Below are 25775 nucleotides of genomic sequence, written 5' to 3'. Positions count from 1 at the left end.
CTCTGCAAACACTGAATACATACTCTGAGTGCCAGCCAGACTAAATGCCAAGCCACTCATGAATTAAATATCACTCTGTATAAAGGTCCTTACATTGCCATTTTGAATATGGACTGCTCAGAGATGTGTCCCAAGTCCAGTTTAACAATTGCCTGTAAACCCAGGTTGCTGCCATGTGATGACAGTGAAGTAAGGAAAAGTGATGCAAGTTGTCAGTTGAAATTCTATAGTGATCAACAAATTGTATCAAACCTCCAGCCCTCATTAGAGAAGTCTTATTTTAGTGAAGTATCGGTAGAGAAGCCATGATATCCAAACCCCTCACCATTTCAAGAACACTATGTTAGGGCAGAGGTACACTGGCAGGACTGTACTTGTGAATTTGTTTTTTGTTCATCACAATGTCAGAATACCAAATATTTTTACTGAGCCATTTGCTTAATACATTTGGAATATTAGTCTCCAATGCCCCAGTTATGGGCCTGGTACATTCACTTAAAAACAAACTGAGAAAGGGAACAAGTAAGTATTCTTAAGGTTATTTAAGGAACAAGAGAAAAAGAAGAAAAAAGCAAAAGTATTTCTGAGTGCATTATCCTGCAAAGCTTTCAGGGCAAACTCTAATTAAATCAAGTAATGAACTCCTCTTAGCTAACTCTAAGAGTAACATCTCCATGGGATATACAGGCTTTGTAGTTCAGGTGAAACACTTCCAGTAGCACAGACATCCAAAATTCAGTCACAACATTGCACATGCTCTTCAGCTTCCTCCTGACAAGCTGCCTAAATCTCGGCAAACATTCATATAAAAGCTTAAATGCTTAATTAAAGTTCAAACTACCCCAATGAACCACAATGCTGCCTGTTCCAATTCACCCTTCCACCATTAGTAAAACTGCGATTGATCTGCTGCTGGCCAGTAGTCACTGTTCATTTGATGGCCCATTAGAGAGAAAAACTGTGATCCCTCCACTAGACACTCCTGTTACAGGTATTTCTCACTTTGAACAAGATGCTAGCAGACTTTCTACACTTGAGACCTGAAGGCGCTGAGGTGGAAGATGAAAAGCTGTCCAATGGGAATGGTGTTATTCAAAGTTTCTGAACTCTGAAAAACTCCATTAATCCCATAGAAAATCTTCCACTAACCTAGATAGGACTAAAGCTTGTTGTCATGTCAAAAAAAGGCACAGTTTCACTGAAAAAACCTTCAATCCCACTCGCCTCCACCCAGCATCATAATTTTAGGTTTCAAAGTTAATACACGTTATTTACCATCAGAGAAAACTGCTTGAAAAGCCTAAATTATTTGAAAACTCCTGTAGGAAAATATGAGTTCACATTTTCAAAGTTCATGGGAAAAAACCTGTTCAATAGTGGAGAATAAATAGGGTAGCAAACCTGACGGATTTTAGCATAGGTGAAACTGATAGGAGTCTGCAGAAATTAGTTGAAGCATTCTCTTTTTTTATTATTATTTATAACGTAAAATTTTCATTACAATAAAAAACTGGAATTTTCTTTGCACAATGTCATTCTACAGTAATATGACAATTTTACAGATGAATTTTGAACAGTTAACAAAAAAAAAAAAAAACCAAAAAAACAGACCTCTTCTTATTGGATATACTAGATGCTCCTTTAAAAAAAACAAAACAACTTGTTTCAGATAGTTTCATCTATCATGATTTGTGACAGACATTTAGGCTTACATTAGGCTTATTTGTAAGATAAAGAAGGAGATCCTTACTTAGCAATGCATCTCCCATTACATAAGGGGAAGACCCTTTTAGCTGATGTCTTGTGCACTTCAGTTTTCTACAAGCACAGCTTTTTGGAGTAACCTATACTGTGTTCCGAATCATGTAAAATCTCCATTAAATGTAAAAACTGTAGCTACTGCCCCTATGGGAGCCTGTAGTGCTCAGTAACAATTTCTACTCATAATATGCAACTGCATCATTCAGAAATATAAATTAAATGGGCTTTTTTCTTTTTTAGAATAAAGCTTTTTATTATTACTATTTTTTCTGTAAACATGGTACTTCTGCATGACTGGTCTTATTTTCAGGACTAAGAAACTTCAACTTGGACTTTTTGCCTGCAGTAACAAAGAATATCAAAGGCTCAGTTCAGTAAGTTACAAAGCCTTCCTGTGTGACATCCAGAGCTCTCCTGTCCCACTCTCACCAGCTGTAGTGGAAGGAATAAGGTTGAGCACTAAAGGACTTCTGCCCGAGTTTGTATTAGTCATAGGAAGAGATCTACCCTGACATGTGTCAAGGAAGTCCTGTAAGAGTAATTAGACTCAGTTCTCAGACTGAACAGCATTAAACCCCTATAAGAATGTTGCTCTGTGCATGCTGCCTGCTGGGAACAGTCCCTGGCCCATCTAACCCCTGGGCCATGTGGATACAGTCCTCAGGAAAGCGCTAGCTGGCCCATGCTCAAAATGTAACAGAGAGCACTCTGCTAGCTCACCTGTGTAGGCAGCCATACTGTGTCCTGGCACTGCTTAATTAATTAGCGTAGACAAAGCCTCTGTGTCTTTCTGACCAGTTTAAAAGCAATCATAGTGCTTTTCCACTTCTTGTATGTTTTCTTTCTTTGTCTGTGCTAGGCCAGATGAACTATGACGCATTCGTGTGTGCACATAGCGGATCCCCACCACAGGTGATATTTTAACAGTCTCCCAAACACAAATAACATTTCTCAACTGTCAACATACTTTTATTTATTAGATTTATAATCCTGTTGCACAGTAAACATCTGCATCAAGCAAGTGGAAAATCTCCAGAACTTCAGAGTTTAGATTTTGTTTGGAAAAGTATCCAAAAATGTGGATGTCCATTTACAGTGTACACAGATTATTTGAGACCTTTGAAACTGCAAAAGCAGGCTGGAAATTTTATGAGATTGTAGCTTCTTATAGCATTTCCAAGCTTAGCAATGGATTCCAGCACTGCCTGGAAGTGGACTGCAAAAAAACTCCTACTATAAAACTTTGTAATGTCTTCAGAAAAACTCACTATTAGAACAATCTGTTTTGATGCTTATTTTGTCAAAGATGAGTTGTTTTTCAGAGCTGAGGGGAAGGTTCAGGGTTCATTCATTTTCAGATTTGTTTAAGATGTTTTGATCTCTGCTGCAGCCATCAAGAACTAGAAGGACAGGAGTGCAAGAAAAGCAAATGGTTTAAATTCTGCCAGTTTTCTGTCTTTTAGTTTCAAGATCCAGGATCTAAAAATGGTTTCCTTTGCAATGCTAAAGAAATACCTGGGCTGAGCACTGTTTCTGTGAATGAAACTCGAATCAAGAAAGGAAAGAAAACGCATTTAAAGCAAACTATCCCTTTGTAATTTTGCTATTTAAGTGATCAAAACCAAACAGATGACATAAATGTTGAGAATAGGTGAGGAGGAGAAAAGATAGTCAATCTAAATTTGGCTTTCTCAGGGAAAAATACACAGAGAAAGCAGCCATCATTGTGGCAGTGGTTCAAGATCCCTTATAGATGTAAAACAAATCACAGTTCTGAATATATAAACAAGAAAAGATGGACTCAAAATTATTCCAAAAGGTTGTAGACATAAACTGTCAAGGTGCTCAAATTTCTAGTGAACAGACTGAACTGAACAAAAAGCTGGTCACCATATTTTTCAACTAATTAAAATGGTATCTGAAAGTATTTAATTTTCAGGCAAGGTATCTGTGAGGTAAACAGGGACTTTTGCCTGAGAAGAACACAGGAGGAGACAGACACAGACTTAAGTCTTTTCCGATCAATGATGGATCAATACCAGACACAGATTAAAAGTTGTGAATCCTATACCACAAATCATCTCTTTTCTCCCTTCATAACTTCCACATACAAACATGCATGTTTCTCTCCCTTTTTCCCACATTAGCAACCTCAAAACTTGCTTCAAAACTAATGTTTTAATGGGGGGTAGGGATGGGGTATCTGTTTTGGGGGGGGGGGGGGGGGGGGAGACAGATGAACACTTCCAAAGGATTTGCTTTCATTCCATGTTCTGAAACCTTGAAAGGTGCCCTGAAATGGAACAATCACCTTTTGGTTAGCCCTACTAAAACAACCCTCTTCTCTCTGGTCAAGCATCACCTGCAACAACAAAGTTCACCACTCAAAAGCAACCAGTTCAAAAAAGGTATTAATCTGAGGACTTCCTTAGCTCTTTCAGAAGAATATTTGATGGGACTATCAAAAGTAGCTCTAGCAGTGCTAAAACTGAAACTGCAGGTAGGCCAACAAATCATCTTTTTCTTCTCTAAAACTTGTTTTTACAGCTTAAAATATTTCTGATGATTGCAGCCATGGGTAGGAATAAAGAAACTGGTCACTTCAACATTTAGGACTGATTTGACTGAATGAGAAGTACTATGAAAATGTGAAATTAAGTGCATTGGTCTTTTGCTGATAATGACCAAGTACATTATTGGCAATCATATGTCTATTGTTAACCAAAGGAAAAAATACTTAAACATTAAATTGATGTTTGCATTCATTTAATTGAAAGATTAAAAACATCTGATTGATGAGGGCACGATGTATGTTTACTATTAGCAATACTTAAGCTGCCTAAGGTGTCTAATTCCAAGTCTACAATTGAACTGACACACTATTTATTCATTAATAAACAGCAGAAGAGCACTTCTCCAAGTTGTAGTTACTAACTGCAGAAGAATTTGTCAGCATTGCTGATGACACCTTCAGTAGGGCAATTCAACACATCTTTATGGAAAAAATTTCTTGCAGATAACATTGTCAATATGGTAAGAAATAAAAACAATAAAGAAAAACACTCAAAACTAATTTCCATAAAACTGTATAATGGTCTCATGTATAAAATGAACAAATACAAAGTGAATAATAATTCCCTCTGTTGTTCATGAGTGTAACAAAACCTTTGGTTCAGGTAGCTTCATTACATTATCCTTGTTCACAAAAGTAAATAGATCCATCAGCTAATACAATGGCTCATTATGAAGGGGCTGAAGAACGAGCATAGTATTTCATCTAGGCAGAAGATGAGACAGAATATCTCTTTGAAGCAGTCTTGATGCTTCAGAGGTTTGCTGGAGCTAATGGAGAGAGATGATGTGGAAAATTGCCTCCTAGAGGTTGAATCGGTGTGGTCCCCGGGGACTTTCTTCCCCCCTCCCTCCCCCCTCTTTTGGACAGAGAGAAAGGGAAAGTAAATCTTTATGACCACTGCTATTCTTACATTTTAGAAAGATCATTGTGTTGGGAATCGCCCTACACTTCAGTAAGGAACTGCATTCTCTAGCACCAGGCTACTCTAAAAGTGAAAAGATTTGGCTGTGATTTTAAGTATTGGAACTGAAGTGCTAGGCTTTGCATGCCACTCAGTTTCTCTAAACAGAGATCAGAAGAGTGGATGATGTAGGTAAGAATGGCCTGTGAGGGCTCTAAACATTATAACCCTTCTTTTTTTCCCTCGTCTCCCCCCCCTTCCCCCCCCCGCCCCCGCCTCCCCACTAAATTATTGCAGTTAGGAAACACAAGGCTGAATTTGACAATCTCTAACTCAAAATACCAAGCTGCATTAGACAAGAAACCTCAGGAGATAATCTTGAGTTACTCTGAGCCTGCCAGTGATATGGTCCTTCAGAACAAAGACCTAGCCTTGCAATTTGCTTACCAGTGACTTATTATAGTGTAAATGGGTGGAGGGGTCATATTTCTGCTGATGGATAAAGATTAATTTATGTAACATATTGTTAACAGTACCAATTCCATCTTACTTGCTTTTAGAAAACCCTTCAAGTAGAGCACTATCAGTTTGCAATACTTTTCATTATGGTCAATAGAAATTTTTATTTGCTCACCTTTACAGTTGCCCCGGTAGGCTATTTCCAGCTGAGGGTCTTTGCATTTTGCTCGCTGAAATTCACACCGGGACAGAAAAGTTCTTCCATCAGATGCACAGAGTGATTTCTGAGGGGAACCTGCACAGTCCAGGCTGCATTCTCTGTCTTTGTCTTGGTCCACTCTCAAAAACTAGAAAAAATAAATTAATGCTGTAGGAATGCTATTCTCATGAGAAAACTGCTCTGTGATCCCTTTCCCCAGGGAAGACATGCAAATATTACACAAAACTGAAAAGAAAGCTCTGCCTTTTTTAGCCTGTTTAAATACTCGCTGATTCATCATATCTGGGGTTATTCAGCTGCTCCTTTGAAATGATAGTGATTACAACATTTCTGTAATATACACTAAGTCCACTATCACAATTAGGAAATCTCAGAATCTCCTTCGATCATTATGAAGCTGAAAACAGTGGTTTGGAGTCTGCAGAGCAATGATGGTGATGGCAGAAATGTCCTTGCATCAGTGTGGGTCACCTGTGGGTTACAGTACTTTTTTCTGGAGGAGCACAGGGCAGTTCATGTCCTCCTCTCAAAATGGAAAGCCCTGCAAGGCCCCTGCTATTCAAATCCTGTCAGTTCCGCTCACTGCACCACATATTCTCCCTTTCTCAGAAATTCCATCTCATCTCCTCCAGAAGACAGTGAGTGGGTATAGGCTGACAGAAGCAATTTAGGTTGTTCCCATTATGAATTTCAACAAATGCTCCTCCTAGTCCTGCCATGAAGCAACATTGAACCGGGTCTAATTGTTCACCCCTCCACCCCCAAGACTGCAGGCAAGGCTCATGAGTTTGGCATCATCTTCGGCACTGTGAAAAGCAGGAGCTGCTCAACCTGAAACATGCTGCCAAAAAAATAATCAGTTCTGATGCCACTGCATGTCAGACAAAAAACAGACAAAACCAAAGACAGTGCTTTGCCTTCTGAGCTCCTGAAAAGCAGGGACTAGGGAGGAGGTGGATTCAGTAAGGCCTAGGATGAATTTCTCTATCTTTTTGATGTTTCTGAATAAGCACAAAATTAAGCAAGGCATATAGCTACCAGGAGATAATAATCCCCCTGAGTATTAAGAGGCACCTGAGAAAAGGTTTTCATCCAGCTGAAGCACTAGTTTCATTGGTGTTACTTCATCATCATAAACCTTGGGTACAGAAAATTTTGAACTTCAGATTAGAAACTGAGACTACTAGAAGGTCAATTTCGAGAAAAAAATAGGACAAATGTAGTGTTTGAGCAAGAAAGAGTAGCACTAGTTAAAAAATTCAGAAAACATTTGCTACATATAGCTTCCCTGCATTTTATTACAGAAAAAAAATGTATAGAGTCATAAATCTCCTTAATCTTCATACTTAAACTGTGGTCTATTTGCATTTCCTGTCACTTAACATGAAGAAATACAGATGTACTTCTGAAGAGTATGCCTGAAAATGGAAAGACAATCTCAAAGGTATTGCTTTAAAATAATAGTCACTTGGTTGGATTTTGACCAGAATTTCTACATTTTAGTGGCACAGTAACGTAAAAAGGAAAGCTTCCTTTTCCCAACGTTTTAGAGCAATTTTTCGTTTTTAATAACAATTAGCATCAGAAGCAAATTACTTGCAAATTACTCACAAATTACACACAAACCCCAAATCTTTCTTCCTGGAATTTAGCTATAGAGCTTCAAAGTGGAGAAGAGATGTTTCTTTTCCCCCCATTTTGGTGCTATTTTGTAGATCTTTCTTGCTGACAGAAATTAATAATTAGCTGAGATGAATGGGAAGTGAGGAAAATTAAAGTCATCTCCCTTTACCTGCAAAATGAGCAACAGTAAAGACAGGATCCCATGATGCTGACAAAATTATACTGGTGTCCAGGGCCCACCAAGGTGCCCTGATGAGCTGGAAGAAGGGGAGTCCCAGTGGCGTCTTCCAAGCCTCCCTTTCTTGCCTGGGAGGCATATGGAAGTTTCATGGTTTAGGCCTAGTTAAGACTGTGAAAAGGACTTTTCAAGGAAAAATGGACTACACAAGGCCTCTGGAAGAAAAACTAGATCCAGTCCTCTGCTCTGCTTCAGTCTTCCCCTGTGGATTTGGTGGTGGCAAATCAAGTGAGCCCTCTCTTCCTATTTTATAAAGTAAGGATTTGAGTACAGCCTTTCTGTGTGTATAAGACTACCCCTCTGTAACAGCTAGGCACTTTGCCACCCTTAATTTATCCTCAGCAACATCCCTGTTGAGCAGAGAATTCTTTTTCAAAAGCACAGGAAGGCTTCATGACCCACAGAAAATCATGTGGTAGATCAGGGAATTGAACCCAGACACCAGAAAAAAAAATCACATACAGCAACAGTCTAGCCTCTGTACCATTTTTCTCCCAGACTTTCCTCATGTTTTCTGTTTTTGAGTTGTTGCAGGAGTTAAGATGGGTATGCCTGATCACAGTGGACAAACCACAGTGACATAGTGGACAGAAAATCCCCTTAATTGTCTGAGGAACAGAATCTGCTCCCTCGAGAGCATGATAGTTCACAGATAAAGCTATATTTTAAAGGGCATTTATCCAAAGAGTTTTATTTAAGTATTTTATTATTTCAAAGCCTTAGAGGAGATTAGGGTAAATTATGGGTTCAAGGATATTCAAGCAACCTGGAAAAGCAGAGGATGAAGACATACCCGGGAGACAAAACCACTTGAATAGCTTGTTGGTTAGCCAAACCTCACTGGAGAATTTGGGTTGTACATTTAAACAATTTCCACCAACCTAGTGTAACTGAGGGATTTAAGAGCAGGAAGGACAAAAAGGCAAGCAACTGCGAGAAAAGCTAGCATACAAGAGAGACTAGCAAATGAACTTGCAAAAAAAAAAAAAAGATAGAAAGTATGTGACTGACATTTGGAAAATAATCCATCGTCATCTTTACTACAGCAGTATAAAATTATTTAAGTCCAAATCACCATTGCTTGCTCACATGCAGCCAAAGGAATTGATAAATATCAAAACTAATAGAAATGCTGAAACAAGAAAGGGCTATGGGATTTCTCATGGGATTTGCTAATTTACTTAAACAGGAACGAGCAGTCAGTGACACAAAAACTGGAATCATACTGACGCACATCTTAGAGCTGTACTTTCCTGTGAAAATATTCCTTTTGGATAATATTTCCTTATGATTGGACAATTTAGAGAGAGAAGAACGATGGTTCTGGATGGACCACAAAGTGACTCACCCTGAATACTGATTTATTTCTGTCATTAAGTTCATTTATTTCTGTCATTAAGTTCATTTAACAAACAAATCTGTTATTGTACAAACATGTGATTCACTGAAAGACAAGCTTAAAGCAGCATTTCTGTGGAATGCTGAGACTAAGCAAACAATAGTTGACCAACCTGAGGTGGAACTATTTTGAACAACCAGCAAAAACCAGACAATTATGGTTAAATACTATTAAAAAGCAAACCACTTTTAACAGAGAGGTGTTACTGCCCCTCATAACACAGAAACCAGCCTAGTCAAGTTTCAGAAAACTGTTCTCAACTACAAATTTGAGTTTATGCTACAGATTAACAGGCATGACTCATCAACTGGAGTTAACTTATCTCTTGCTTTACATTTTAATATCATACTTTTTTTATAGCCTCAAATTTATTTCAGCCTTTTCAAAGCATTATACTTTAAACACCCAACTTCCAACGGGCCTACTACTCTATACTAGGCACTGCTTTAAATTCTGATGTAATATTTCTGAGAAGAAAGAACAATAATGGGACTATACCATAAAAATTCTCAATTATTAAGTTTACCTCAGTTAATAAAACCAAAATCACTAGAAACTGCACTTGACAGATATAAGCATTGATAAAATGTTATTTAATGTCATGTGTTTCAGGTGTCACAGAATTCCAGTATTTTCGTTCACTGCCTCACACAGCAAAGGCTCTTAATACCAGTTGAAATGTGTCCCCCTGTATTGCCAGCAGTCCCAGTGATCTTTCATCCCTCTGTTACTGGAGTTTGGTAACACTAGAATTGTCCGAGTATGAAATAGCAGATACCTGAACCTTGCTTATACTGAGGAAAACTATTTCTGCTCTGTTTTCTGCTCTGCTTTTTCTTTCAGCTTTGTTTTTGTCACTGCTCCCACATCTGGGCTGTGGACGGTCAGGCTGCTTATTTCCTCAACCACAAGCAACATGTTGTAGTCCATGAGAAAGTTTTTCCAGTACCTCAAGAGTAGACATTTGATGGTTTCCTTACTGTGCTACTAAACCATTTATCAAGATAACGTCCATAAACTCGTTCACTGCTATAGGATAACATGTATCTTCTTTTTACCTGACACTATCCGCTCTTGTGCAGGGATTCAGTGTCATTCCCTCAGGTCAACATCCTGCCGCCTCATCACCACAAGGGCAGAAAAGGTCTTCAGATGAAACCAAGTCACATGCACATTTGTGCATTTCCAAAGCACAAATCTGTGATTCCACCATCTATAGTGCAGAGCAACTGTCTTTCCACCTAAGGAGATCACAGAGTACAATGGAGAAGAGTGGTGCATGGATAGTCAACAACTGGATACATATACAACACAAATTGTCAGGGCAAGAAAGCAGAAAAGTCAAGACCAGTGTTACAGCCTGGTCATGGAGAGCACAGACATCTCTCTCCATTGAAGGAAAAACTGATGACACGTGCACTTAGGTGTAAAGATTAGTTATTGAATCTGGACCATAGCCTTTTAGACAGTAATGGGAAATGCTCTACTCTACATTTCACAATATAGTGCACAGCTGTAGATTGCCTTTGGTCAGAGGCAACTGTCTGATTAACCTGAGCAAGGCAGGGGAGTGTTCCTCAGCTTGTTTTTTTTTAACTTTTTTTTTTTTTTTTTTTTGGACCATCTTGTCTCTAAGAAAGTTTACTTGCAGTCCTATAGAGATATCCTTAACACAAACAGGCTGCGCAGAAATCATAACTCATATCTATGCTAAACCTATTTTTACTTTGCCCTCATGTAAGTCTTCCTACTACAGCTGAAGACCCAGGAACTGCTTCTTTCGTGTCTGTGGAGAGAAACTATCCTCCTCTGTGAGATAAGGTTGGAGTCTCTGCACTAGGAAAATGAAAGACCTTCAAGTTCATGGATTTGGATTGTTCATCAGAGGTTTTCAACCTTTCTCCAATTTACAAACCCTTTCAATTTCCTCTGGACCTATATACTCTCCACTGACACTAGGTATTTAAACATACTGACAACAGGTTTTTATTCTGTTACTTTTTGGGGACCACTTATAACTGATATACAGACTTTGCCTCTGACCAAGTGAAAACTACTGCTTCAGAATCTAAAATGACATTCAAGCTTGCTTGCAAAACAAGAGAGTAACACCTCATCTTGGGCAGCTGAGGGCCAAAAACGCCTGAAAAACAAGCAGAAGAGAAAATATGGATGCTAGACATCACTGTTTTGCTTGGAGTAGCCTAGTGCAGACTATAGCTTTGAAAGGCAATTTCCTTATGCTGCATCTGGTTACTGTAATATGTTGAATAGAACGGTCTGACTTCCCCGCTGCTGGCATGGGAGGTCTGCGAACAAACTATGGAGCAGTGTGCTCATAAGTGGCTCTGTGCTTAGGGCCCTGAGCTGTTGAAAAATGTGCTGACTTACAGTGATTTATGTAGACATGCTGTTTCTGTCTGATAGCTGCCTGAAGGGCAGATGTGGAAATCTCCAAGCTAGGACTACTTTGTTCCCTCCAGGCTCGTCTACAATGGGAAAATGAGTTAGACAATAGTAATATATATGTGTGTGTGTATGTATGTGTATATGTACATATATATACACACACATCCTTATTTATATATAACCACACATGCAGCCTATAATATGTAAAGTCATATTCCTGTGTATATTTCAGACAAAGATGTTTAAATATCAATATGCTACTACAGTCTGCACTACGGAGCGCTCTGAGCAGCTAGTCTCTCTCAGTTAATTTGCTTTATTAAAACACCACTCATTTTTTTCATATTTATTTCATCACTCTTCTGCCAAGGAATGAAGCAGAAGGTACATTTACAGAATGAACCCTACTCTCATTCCAGTGCCATGGAAAAGCATTCAACCCTAGTGCTGAAATGCATGGAAACCCTAAGTGCTCCTTATCCTTATTATTGAGTTATTTAAGACAGTAGCAGGAGATACCTTCAAAATGACAACTCTGTATAACTGCTGTACTTAACCTATCTTTAACAAATTAGTTCACTTTGCACTGTCCTACTGAAGCAAAACAGTCCATGACTGTTCCAGGACATGCCCTGAGCTGCCTACTTCAAACTATGACCTCCTTCTTTGTCCAGACATACAGGACATCACCATTAAGGTTATGCTGGCATGCAAGAATTTACACAGAAAGACATCACACACAGGACTAATCAGATACTCTTCTGATGAGCTAGAATGTGCCCATTCCTGCTGTTGTAGTGGACAAGGCCATTTGCACTTACAACAAAGAACCTCATCAGAACATTTTTGTGTATCTTCTCAATGGTAAAGTTTCATAGTGTAAATCAGAATTTTTCCATTAAATTCCACTACCAGACAAGCAGGTAGACTACTGACTTCAGTGAGGTTATCTCAGACATCTAAAAATGAACATTTGTTCTTGAAAGTTCATTTATCCTTGTTCACACAAAAAATTAGTATTTCAGCCACAATACTGCAGCACTCACTCTCCAGGGCAGCAAGCGATGATAATAATGTGGGGCTAGTTGCATAGACTGGAGAAACTAGAAATTGGCACCTTTAAGATACGATTCACCTGACTTAGGATAAGATGGATCACATCCCAGAAATGTCCCTTCCACTTTATGAACTGGCAAGTCTGATCAACTAGCTCTCCTGTAAATGGCTGAAGTCCTAAGAGATTAACCCAGCCCATAGTGTCAAAGAAAAAAAAAAAAAAAGGGGGGGAAGAAACATTCAAAATCCCAGGTTCCAGATGACTAAAACAGAGGTGGGCTCTAGGTTTCAAAAATAAATTTATCAAAGGTCTCCAGTAGGTGTCTATGCATCTGCAGGGGCACACAGGAGGGAGAATTGTCTCTAATGCCTGCTGAGACACTGTTTCACTGAAAAGGACCCTGTTAAACCTCTGAACTCAGGCACCCCCTCACTTTGCCTTGTTACATTTCATGAAACTGGTATGCAACGTATGACCTCTTTTCATGTAAACTTTTGCAAGAATGGTTGAAAGAAACAGCTAGAGTATGCAATTTCACTGAGTTGGAAGATGGGAGGTTGTTGGGGTTTTTTGGTTGGGTTTTTTGTCGTGATGGTGGTGCTGTTTGGTTTTTTTAATCACTCCTGGGTCAGGACCCAAAGTCAGCTCCAAGTTACCTATCAATTAGGAGAGTGTTGTGCTTTACTCCCTCAGTACCCAGAATGCAGTGGAGCTTTTGTAGACTCACTGCCAAAACTACAGTATCATCTTGTTACAATCAGCACAGAAAATTTAATATTAAACAGGATTGTGGTTTGATTGATATGTTTTGCTTTGGCATGTTATTTTTCTAAATATTTATTGCTTTAACAGGTGTTTTTTTAAGTGAGGTTACTTTGCTGCATTGATGGAGGGATGATGGGCTGAATGTCAAGCACATCCATCACTTCTTTTTACTGCTGCTTCACAGATTACTAAAAAAGGCAAAATATCTCAGTTGTGCAACCATGTAAACAAGGAAGGACTGAGCTGAAATTGAAGCAAACGGAGTGACACACGTTCTTTCTTGCTTTGAAGACAGGATGGACATCAATTTATTACACATGCAATCCCAAGTTTCATCATGACCATATCACAAAAAAAGTTCCTCCCAACAGGTCACCAACTTAGAGATTTCAGGTGATTTGGTGGCTCAACAGTATTTCAGTATTTCTAACCTACTGTGGTAAATTATCCTGGAGGATTGGGAGGAAAGAACCACAACTAATTTAGAGAAGAGTTGTGAGGCAGGGAGGAAACAAACTCTGTAAGGGTTCAAAAGTGACAATTGAGTAGATTCTTCTATTTATTATAGTTCTCGTGAAAAATGAACTGAAAAAAAAATGAACCGAATTGCTTTGATCTCTGGAGGCACAGGGGAACTTACAGCAAAAGAGAGTTCTGTGCTGTTTAAGGATTCTTAGTATACCAGGAAACACTACAAAAACAAGGGGTCCAAATCTCTTTTCTCTCTCCACTTGTTTTTTTTTCTGGAAAAAAAACTTCAGGGTAGTGCAATCATACCTCTTGAAGGGCTATTCTCTTGAATAGCTTAATTCTAGGATCTGGTTCCATCCCTACTAAGGCAAGTACACAGACTTCAATAGGAGCAGGTTTGGGCTCCTATCGAGTAGCACTCAGCCCTGGTGAACTACCCTTTCAGAGGGACCTTTCACTGATTCATTTGAATGCTCCTACAATATAGTCTTTGGAAGCACAAAGCACTCCCTCCAAATGAGTCATGCCAGAAGCTGCAAAGTCTAAGCATCAGAAACAATGTATGAATGATTTGTTGGCATTGACCCCATATAGCTAAAAATGAACTAATAGTCTTAATTTTCAAGACACGATAAAAACTGTTGGTGACACCAAAACACGCATTATCTGACTACATTCATTCACTTCCAAGATTAGGAGTCCTCCATATTTCATAAAAGCACTCATTTTTCACAAACTGAGCCTAGTGTATTCACTATAGATGAAAACAACCCACACATTTAATACTGTAGATATTCAGAAGTAATAAAAAGTGCATCACAGCAAGGACAAATAGACTTCTACTTCTTTTCTTCCTTTCAAAAAATAGTTTACCTGGCTTTTCAGGGATCAAAATATTTTCCTGTGATTTTTTATTAGAGTTATTTTGAACTCTAGTTTAACATAAACAGCTGGTTTCTTTCATTTTGCACCATCAAAAAAGTTAAATGGTAAACTTAGGGTATCAGCTTGCTGTATTTGTTGCCTGAAAATTGAACTGTAGATTGGGATGGAAAGCATGACAGTCTTAAGTACAGTGCTGAAAGCAGCACTGTTAAAAATGTTGTAAAGAAAACAGACAACTCTTATCAGGAATGTGGCGTCCTTTGTATGTATGTACAATTGCTAATTAGAGAGATCTCAGCCTTTTTATTTCTTCAGTAAAGATACAGTTTTTCTCTATGTCCAGTGGCATTACTTGTCTTGGTTTTGGAGTATTACCAGCAAAATATAAGGGTTCAACAGAGCCAAAAAACACCTACATCATGATAAACATACCTTGGGTTACCAGAACAAAACAATCTACCATAAATTTATACTGAAACTTGAATTGAAAGGGTTTCTAATCTGAAAGTATTCTGTTCTGCATGTACTGCAATCCACTAGTTTCTAGATATGTCATGTGTCCAGTGTTCTGCATTTTTCCCAAGTCACTGGTAACTTTATGCCCTTCATTCTTGTGGTATTGTTATTCATAATCTTTTCTTTGGCGGGTTGCTGTCATTTATAGTGTTTCTTCTCAATTGCCAGAAGTCACACAGGGAGAAAATAAACACAGAAACAGTGGGATGTATTGTCTATGTATTGAATTATCCTTTAGTTTACTTAAGCTTTTCATGAGTTCTGACCCAGCTTTCAGAATACAAGTGGGCTAGCATAACTATACTGTTAAGACAGTTTTCTGACAAACAACTAATTTGCCTGGTTGGTGTCTTTAATAACCAGAGCTACAATCTGGAAAAATAGACACATTTTACTTTTTAATCTTGTTCAAAGGCTGATCACATGATATTTTGGCTTCAAAATGTTGAAAAGCTGTTTTAAAATGCAAATAAAATCTAAGCCAGATCAACATTTCTATATTTTAGGGGTTTATTTTAGGATTAATGAATATCAACACACAGCCTTAAAGTGTCTGAGGTAGCTTAAAACAATAAAACTAGAAGCAATAACTTAAGAATCAAAATAAGAAGCATTAGACTGAACCTCTGTCACAAAGGCCAGAAACCTCCTCATCCACTGGTACAGCATTGCAGGACATGCGAAACCCTGAAAATGAGCTTCCAGATGGTCTCAAACAGTTGTCTTCAAGGTGAGATACTGGCCATCCTTATTGTTTCCATCACAAAAGGGTGACCTCCTTCACAACTCACCTCTGCTTACCTCCCACCACACACCCAAGCAGCCACCAGCTCTTCCATACCAGCAGCAATTACACTGGGGGATGTCAAAAAGACAACTCCATGAAAGCTCTTACCTCAGTGGAAAGGAAATTTATTAAAGGAATAGGGTGACCCCCTCAAAAGCTAAAGTGAAACGGTACTATGTTGTGTTATATACTTGTAGGGAACAATCTCTCTTTGTGGGGGGACAGAAAGGCTCAGCTAAACAGGGCTTTTCTATATCTGAGTTTCTATGCAACCCTATTTAATGCCTATCATGATCAGCAGGCAACTGGCCACTCTCCATATGGCTGGTTGCCTTCTCTTCCTGGGGAACTAAAGAACACGAAGGGCATCTCAAATGACGAAGACACAGTATGAGACAATATCACAACAGAGCATTTCTTTTTATAATTTAAATCAAGTAAGCAACTCATTCACGCAGGGCAGAAACTCGATAAGACATCAAAGGTCTAATCCCCAACCCATAAAGCTAACTTACTGACAATAACTGCAGAGCTCTAACTCTCTTACATTTATCACTGCCATCAGCCTCTTCAGAACAAAGTATGTTGGGAGGCAGGCAGGCATTTGAGTCTGGGAGGCAGATTTTGCTCTTGTTAAACTGTTGATCTTAAACCAACACGTTGCTACGTTTAAATACTGTCATCTTTAAAGGAGAAATCATGCTAAAAGCAAACAGTTAAATAGTACACATTTGGAATATACAAGGGTTTAACAAGCCAGTCTAATGAGAAAAAAACACTTTCCACAGGGACACAAGAACCTGGCTGTGGTTTTCTCAAACCACTGGCAGTTCTGCTTCCTCCCAACTTTGGGGTTTTATGAAACTCTTGTATGTTTGTTTGTATGTTGGGCAAAAACATTTTTCCTTTAATTTAAACCATTGTTTTCCAAGGAAAAAGTCATTAGGAAGCCATTTATTTCTAATTATTATGAGGACTTTTGCAAAATAAAACCCCTTAAATATGAAAACCAAAAATTTGTGTGTATCTAGAAGTGGGTGAGAGGGGTCAACAAGCCATGATCCAAACCAGGCAATTTACCAGAATAAAAAAGAATTTTTCCAAGTTCTGTGTCACGTATCAAGTGGACTCTGCTTTCTTTGTAGCAGAACACATTTTCCTTGCTGTTCTTTGCCTTCTACACACAGCTGGTCAGTAACTTTTAAACTGATCCTAAAAGATTACCCAGCAATACCAGAGAATGTTAAAGAATCATCATATTAGCAATACAACCCATTAGTCCCTGTCTACCGGGGACCCTTACCTATAAGTGAGATTTCTCGATAGCAAAAGGAATTGTTAAGGATGAGAAACCTGACAGAGGAGAATCTGCAGAGTTTCCATTTGAGTTCAATGAGTAAAGACCTCACCATAGTAGATACTGTACCAAAAAAATCCCCAAAGAAGCTGTAATGACAGTCACACATGCTGTATTGTGGATGAAGAATCAACAATAGAAGAGACTACTGGACTCCAGACATAAAAAAAAATCAATGCTGTTTCTAACTGTTTCTAAACACAGTGGAGCTGACAACACACAGATTGTATTGGTTGACTGGGATCCTTTGATAAAAATCACTTATATCACAGATTTATTTGAGATTTTTATTATTTTTTTTTTTTTTACATGGGATGCAGTCAGAACCAATTCTTACACACTTAAGGAAGATTAGACACTCTGTATTAGTGATAAGAAAACTCTTCCAAGTACTTTGAAAATACAACAGATTAAGAAAAGCAGAGCTCTAAAGAACAGGTATTTCATTTTAATCAGACTTTCTCACAGACTTTCCCCCAAAGTGGAAGAATTGAGGCCCAGCAAGTTCCAGCTCTTATCAAGAACATATATAAACACATTTCTACAACCCAGGAGTGAAAATTTCTGGAGTCCAAAGTCTCTGATGCAATATTTTATATTTGTTGTTTCTAGTCATACTAGAAAAATCAGAGAACCTTACCCTCTCAGATTATTTTTCTTGGAAGCATATAATTACTCCATGTTACAGATATTTTTTATATGCAGTGGAACTGACCAACAAAATATGGACAAGGGTGGCACCTATGAAATATTTTCCTATTTCACTGTGGAAAATAGCTCCCTGATACAGTTTTTCACAGATTATAGCATCTGGAAGAATATTTAACAGAGCCCATCCCCTTTTAACAGATGTACCCATCCCATCAACTCCACATCCTCTTCCTCTGGTGTGTACAAGTTGTTCTCTTTCTTGGAGTCTGGGACCTGGCTCTTGCAAATCATGTTTTGTCTTTTGGTGATTGTGACCTCAAGCAGAGCGACTGTGTCCACAGCTTTGTTTCTCAGTTGTATGTAGCAGCCTGGAGAGCCAGCAGCGAGATGTCTAATTTCAAGCAAATTTCATTGGCATAGGAGGAAGAAAAGAAATAGTAAAGGCATATTTTTAAAAAAGCTGAATCTTTGCTCCCTGTCCTCTGCCTCACAGAGAGGAGGAAGAGTAGATGTCACAGCAGATGCTGAGGCATTCTCACCTTCCCTTGTGCTGTTGCCTGAGGAAAAGGAACATTAGGGGACTCACCTAAGGGCAACTGCTTGTTCACCTTCATTGCCTGTAGGGAGAAATTGGCCAAGCACCTAAGCAGAATTACAAGCTGCCCACCACAGGCTACTGATGCTCTCTGTGGACAGTGCTTGGCCACATTAAAAAGTGATATAGATGAATGTGACAGTAATATAGATTAATGTCAGTCTAAACATATTCAGTCACGAATACAGCTTGGATCAGATGAACAAGGGGATTTTTCAGGCTCCTTGGCAAGTGTAACTCATTGTTTAACTGTTCAGAAACCAAAGAACAAAGGTTTTATGTGATTTCTGTGTGCCCCGACTGGAGTGACCTTCCTCTAGTTAAGATGCAGGCCTGGGGACCTACAAAATTTGTCCCCCATTAGATCTAGTACAGATTACCTTTGATACCTGAACTGTTCTTCTGTCATTGCACAGTCTGCCACTTGACCTTTTGGATGTCATCCAGTAGGCTGATATCCCTAGTCACCTCTTACAGTACCCGTGGGCCAGGCCTACCTGGTTTATTAAAGTTCCCTGAGGTCCATCACTACTGCAATCTACACCACAGCTCCAGCCACAATTTACTCAGAACAGCATCATTAGGTGACTGACACATTTGCCATAGAGTTGCTGTCACTGCCTTGGACTCAGGCTGTCAGGTAGGAAAGACAACTTCTCAGCTGAGAAGTTGTCTGACAGAAAGAGGTGTCAAAGTACGACAGATTTCTGATACAAATTACTCCAATTACTTTGTGGTACTTTCCCATTATTGAGACAACTCATAGAAAATAGCCACACCTTTAAATAATTCTTCTGGATTCACACATTTTAGAAAGTTAAAAATCCAAATCCTTTGCAGCTGCAGTTGATACCTAAATATACGTTCTCCTCACAACTTGCCTCTAAAGAAGAGAAATTCTACTAGCATCAGTTTACAGTCAGTGAATTTAGTCACAGAGATGTGGTGGCTTGTCTAAAGTCACAGAGGAAGTCTGTGGCAATGCTGGGAATTAAACCTAAGACTCCAGAAACTCATTCCTGTTTTTTAACCACATGCATCATCCTTCCAAACGTTCTTTTCTACAAAAAGACTTAGTCATGGCTGAAAAAGGCCCGTCTCATTAACAAAGTAAGGACAAAGCAAGAGAAACTGTATGAATTCTTCAAAACCGGTGTGTGGATTTTCTTGTTAAAAACATTTGAGGATGTTTTGTAAACTAAATTACATCCTTCTTTGTTTCCATTAAAAAAAAAAATCTTTGCTGAAGGTCATTTTTAATGGGATCTAGGAGGACGTTCCAAGGGAAAATCATGGGTTGAGCTGTTTTGGCTCTGCACGCCATTAATTCACTCAAGTTTTGAAAAACAGTGTGGTATTGATTGGTTTTTTAGTTCTTTCAAGGCAAGTCCTGAATTCAAGGTCTCATAGAATTTTCCTTCACTTCTGAGACTAGAAGAATAGAGTAGAACAATAATACATATAGTTTGTAAGAGGTATATACCTGCCATGTTCCTTCATTAAAAGAACCAGGTCTACCTAAAAATCAAGAGCAATATTTGGAGTCAGGACTGTGCCCTCTCTACCTACAATGAAATGACTAAATCACAGACAAGACATTTTATCTCTTGGTGCTTCTTTAGTCCTCATCCAAAAAATCAGACTATTATTGCTTGTCTTTGTAAAGCATTTCATAAACCATGAATGAAAAATGCAATATAACAGCAAAAGATTAAGTGCCAAAGCTACAAAATCCAGCTCTGAACAAGGCCACAGATTTGACTTTCTCTTTAGTTCTCTTGGGCTTATTTATTGCCGAGCATGGATTATTTGGATTTTCTATGACAGTTTAGCACACTGTTTTGTATAGTTATGGGGGTTTTAGGTTTAGAAACACCTCAGTTTTCAGTTAGTTCTTTGATGTAGCTCTCAGACATGTAGAAACCATGACAGCATTGTTAAAATACTCATCAAAACACAAAATAGATATAATACATTAATGTTTCTATAGTGCGCTGATACTATTAAGGCTGAAGTGTATTTTCAAGGTTTTTCTAAACATTATTCCTTACCACAAATTTGTCTAAAAGCTATACCATAGTGCTTCTCAACAGCAATATTTCAACCAAATTACAAGTTTACCTGAGAAAAACAGAAATTACTCCAACCAAGAAGGATATGTTCCTTAGCATGGCTTTCATACCCAAATACTTCAGTATTTTCTTCTCCCACTTGGAAAAGCAGAGAGGATTAGCACAACAAGGAGTTTATATCATGATTTATCTGCTGCATACCATGCTTTTAATATCACAACATCTATCAGATAATCAAAGTAAATGACAGTGGAAAGCTTTGAACACAAAATATGCAAGATGTATGTCTGTTAGCTGCTCTAAGAGGAACGAAGCTGTAAATTGGCTAAACTCTTTGTCCTCCTTGCACTAAAAGTTTTATTAAGGAAACTGGACTCTGCTTGAAGTTGAGAATGTTTTGTTTCTGCAAAGTATTGCTGAACCACAAGAGCATCCAAGCTAACTAAATATGGAGCAAGAGATGTTTTTGTATACCAGTCCAAAATATTCTGTTACTGATTCACTGGTAACTTATGACCGGTTTGGATATAATCTTAACCAACCATCATTGGTTTTGGGAGGTGAAATGACATGAGTCAACTGAAATTAATATGATAAAGAACAGCTCACTCTTACTGCTTAAGTAAGTCCAGTCCAAGCTTTGCTTCTTGTAACAGTGTTCCAGGCCTAACCTTTGAGAAAAGGCAAATACAAAGAAGCATAGCAAGCTCCATTTATCATACGATTCCTTTCTCCCTAGCTCAGAAGCATAAAGGCTTGTACAGGTGGAAACGAAACATAATATCATGTTTTTGTGTGCACAGAACACCCAGAGAAACAATAGAAATATGCAGTATTTTTTCATATGGTAGCTATATGCATACACAGCTTCATAAAGTGTTGCTGCCCATTACTAAAAATTCTTCTTTCATCTTCCTATTTCTGAGCCTAAAAATCTTGTCTATCAAGAGACACTCCAAGCTCTTTCAGCAAGGCTAACATAACTGGGCACAAGAATCCAACTAAGTCCTTGTTCTTTAGCTATAGTAAAGTCACACAGAGAAAATACTAAAATTTAAATTCTGGAAGTGACAGAGAACTATATAAAATATAGATTTTAATTTACAGAAATAATAATTCAAAGGAAAATACTATGAATAAATGTAATCAGTTAATTTTAAGACTATATCTAACAATCCCTGCAGAAGTAGTACAGACAAATGTGAGGTTTCAAGCTGAATCTTGAACTCCAGACAAAGGAGCAGGGGACCTGGTGCTGCCAATCGAAAGGAGATAGATTCCAGAAGTTATCTACTGTTAAGTATATATAAAATTCCAGTAGAGAGAATGAGTGACAAATTTGGAGGAAACACGATTCTCAGCAATGAACAGTCTTCTAATTTAAACCTTTAAACTCTAACTTGGACTGCGCTAGTTGTTGGTATGAGAGAATATACACCATTATTTAACCACTATAAAAGTGCCTAGATTTAAACTTCTCCAGCTGTATGAGTTTCCACAATCACCCTGTAGGTTGCCTTTTAGCTTCATGTTTTCCCCAGATCTGTTCTCCTTTTATTTATGTGTAATATGCAAGATGAACACTTTTTACATAAAGTTGTGTTCTGGCACACCGTAAACAGGTTATCAGTTTGAATATGATCCACCTCCGATGAATCACGTATCATGGATACCATAAAAAAAACTAGAGCCAAACCAGACTTGCTTTTCCTGTGATATCTGTTTAAACTGTTCTTAAGAGATTGAAAGAACAACTGATAACCGCTACAAAATTTGCCTACGTTCTCAAAAGGCTTTAACCAGCCATTTATTTTATGCACACAGAAAGATCCCTGCTGTTTCTTAAAGGATTCACACTGTCTGCAAGCTTTGAAATACTGCTGTTCTCAAGAGGAGGCAGTCTATGATTGCTCATCCTTGGCTGCCTCCAAGTGCCAAACTTCAATGGCAACTTAAAAGGAAGTGTCAGGATTTGTATGTTCCTTAGCCAAGACCTAATACTTTGCTGAAGAAAAGCTTGTAGATCTAATCATCTTCTTGCTCTCTATTTTATTACTGGCCCAGAGCTACCTGAAGTACTGGTTTCTCCTATCTGACAGAGTATGCAACATGACGTTTCATGGGCCTCACTGTTTTCTCTATGCTCCCTAGTGGATTATATTTTCATGCTAAGTATTACTGAACTGGTGACTGCATAGATCCTACCCTTGGTTCACCCTGGTTTATATTGTTCTTGGCTAGAAGAATTAACAACCCTCAGTGATAAGCCTGACCATCTTCCTCCAGGTGAATTGCATCTATGCAGAGACCACGTATCGTCTTTGGAAAATAAAAATCTGTAAGGCAGTTTCTCCTTGTTGGCATAATATGGTGAAACTCAGATCACTTTCACTAGGACAGGCAAGTCACGCCCCCTCCTTTGATGAAACAGAAAAATAGCAATTGCTTCCAAATAAAGACACGTGTAAAGGAATGGTATTTTATTTTCATCCGGCATGAATCTGAAAACACACAAAGATTAGATTCAGCAAGCCTGGAAAACTACACAGGAACACTCAGCAGAAGGATTTTGCAGCAGTGCTTTCAGGAGTTCCTGCTTCTGGCCAGGACAAGAAATACCACAAGAACAGCCACAGTTTAACCCAGAATTGGATATGCATGCAAGAATCATGAAGATGGAGGCAGGATGAATAACAGGAAACACAGGACTTTCACAAGCTCTGTCCAACCTAAAGAAAAGCTTGAGTTTCTTCACAGCTCAACTTCTGTTGAAACGTTTATGTAATTCAATAGGGAAACTGGAGTGGAAATCAACACTTGATTCAGCTCTAATATTCTCTTTACCTCAAATACTTGTATAATGTTGGTTCCTAATTGCTGATTAGTGACAGCCTAAAAGGTGAAAGGTAAACAGCACAATGACAAACCCAGCACCCTGACAGGGTACAGCAGGACATGGCTACAGAAAGCATGAAGACAAGGCACAGGTGGCAGGAGAGCCTGCAAGAAACCAGTGAGATGGGTGGGAAAGAAAGCAAGGAGGATACAGCAATGGCACTGATGCCTACTTAAAAGAAAGATCTCAAAAGGACATTGTAGAATGCTGCCATTGCAACTCCTTTATATTTTGTGTTTGCTAACATATCTTCATGATGTTCATGTACATGCAAAGACATGCAGACAGATTCTTTTTCCAAAGCTGATGCAAAGAATACATGCCATTTCTATATTATTAGCATGCAGAGACATCACATGGAAAGCACAGACTTTTCCTCACACATCATCTACTGGCACCAGTTCATTGACTTTAGCAAAGTTACTCCTGATTTACATCTGTGTAAAAATAAGTCCAATGTGTTCAAGGAAATACTCTGCACAGCTGGGACAGTTTAGACACATGAAATAGATGCTTGTAACACCATGTGATTAAAGAAAAACCCAAACCACAGAGTTTAGATCTGAATCCAAATCCTTCTCAAGCTTGGTGTGTTTTAGATCCAAGATTTTGTTTCAGACCCTTGCCTATATAAATTTTAGCAATTCACAATTTGCTGAGATTTCAACTAATATATCATACAGAGTAGATCAGCACCTACTTTGGATTTTAAAGGCTTTATGGTAACTGGTAAATTAAGTTGTGGAACATGAACAGTAATCAGTACTGGTCTAGAACAAAAGAGAAACATGGAAAATAAACATGTTAACAGGCAAGTGCCAGCCTGATGTTCCACTGAAATTATAATTTCCATTGTCTATGACTCAGATGCGAACATTAATTTGTTATATCAGCAAATACATGACAATTAGAAGAACTCACTCCAGTGTTAAGCAGTAGGGACACCTATGAGAGAACCCAACAATTTCCAGCATGAAAAAATTGTTATGGCTCCAAAACCAGTTTCTGCTTAAAGTTAGAACTCTATTTCTACGAAGACTACCCATCAACTTCAGCCATTTCCTTGCTCAAATATTTACAGGAGGGATTGAACTCCATTAATGTGATTAACAGCAGCAACCTCATTTCCTTCCATAGGACAAATCATTGATCACAAAGCAGAGCTTATCTATTCTGAAAACATCTGAAATGCAAACAAACATTACAGAAAGTATTAAACACGTAAAATACTTTTCTCATTCAAGGGGGTCTGCCTTAACTTCTAGCAAAGAAAAGATACAATAACTTGAAGCTGAAGCTTGAAAAATTCAAAACACAAATAAGATTCAGCTTTTAAAAGGAAACATAGTTTATCAGATGGATTTAAATACACATTAGTATGAATGAGAACAGGAGTCACCCATCTATGAATATGTACGTAGTTAATATTTCCATCCCTAATAGCCTAACATTTTTCTGAATTTGAAAGTGTGCATTTTAAAAATGTATATACTGGAACTGGTTGTATAAGAAGTAATTAACCCAGTAATAAAATGAATTCATCTCACCACTCTTGAGAATCAGTGTCCAAACCAAAATATGTCAGCTATGCAGCTAGTTGTGGGAAAGAGGTTTCTTTCCTAGAGTCTAGGCCGGGAATCCCAAGTTTGAGAAAGTGCTTTCCAATTAAGTTAAAGGTCTACTGACTCCAGCCACAGATGTTTTCTCTCAGAGGTGGTATATGCTGCCAACCAAGTTGACAATTCAGAAGTATTGGGAATATGCAGAATAAGCCCTTATTTCCCCTTTAACTCTGAGTTATGACAATCCAGCCATTTGAAGAGCTTTCATAGTGCTGTAGTCAGGCTTCAGATTGTCTTCTTCAGCAAGCAGTACTGAAGAACAAAAATTCAGGATCTATGCTGTCAGTACTTACAGTTACTGTGTTAGTACTTACAGTTACTAGATGCCAGTCTTTTTCTCAATGTAACATTTTCACAACTAATTAGTGTTTTATCTTTTCCCAGTGAAAGAATATCCTGACCACTTGCTCTCACACAGCTGCTTACACCATTTCCATATATTTCCCTGGAGTAGCAAAAACAACTCTGGGGGTAAGACAGCAACCTACGAAGCAGATCTCCCATCCCTAACCTCAT

At 38.4% G+C, this 25775-nt stretch overlaps 1 protein-coding gene across 3 annotated transcripts in view; it reads right to left on the bottom strand.

The window, feature by feature from the left end:
• The window catches only part of SMOC2 (SPARC related modular calcium binding 2), a 144933-nt gene that overhangs the window by 93203 nt on the left and 25955 nt on the right, over positions 1-25775 (bottom strand). For all 3 annotated transcript variants that reach the window (XM_074925053.1, XM_074925064.1, XM_074925073.1), the window contains exon 2: positions 5872-6043. In XM_074925053.1, the coding sequence (XP_074781154.1) occupies positions 5872-6043 (172 nt within the window). The remainder of the gene's footprint in view (positions 1-5871; positions 6044-25775) is intronic.

Source organism: Athene noctua, chromosome 1 (assembly GCF_965140245.1).
Source record: "Athene noctua chromosome 1, bAthNoc1.hap1.1, whole genome shotgun sequence".
NCBI classification, from domain to species: Eukaryota; Metazoa; Chordata; class Aves; order Strigiformes; family Strigidae; genus Athene; species Athene noctua.
This window is presented reverse-complemented; position numbering and strand designations above follow the sequence as displayed.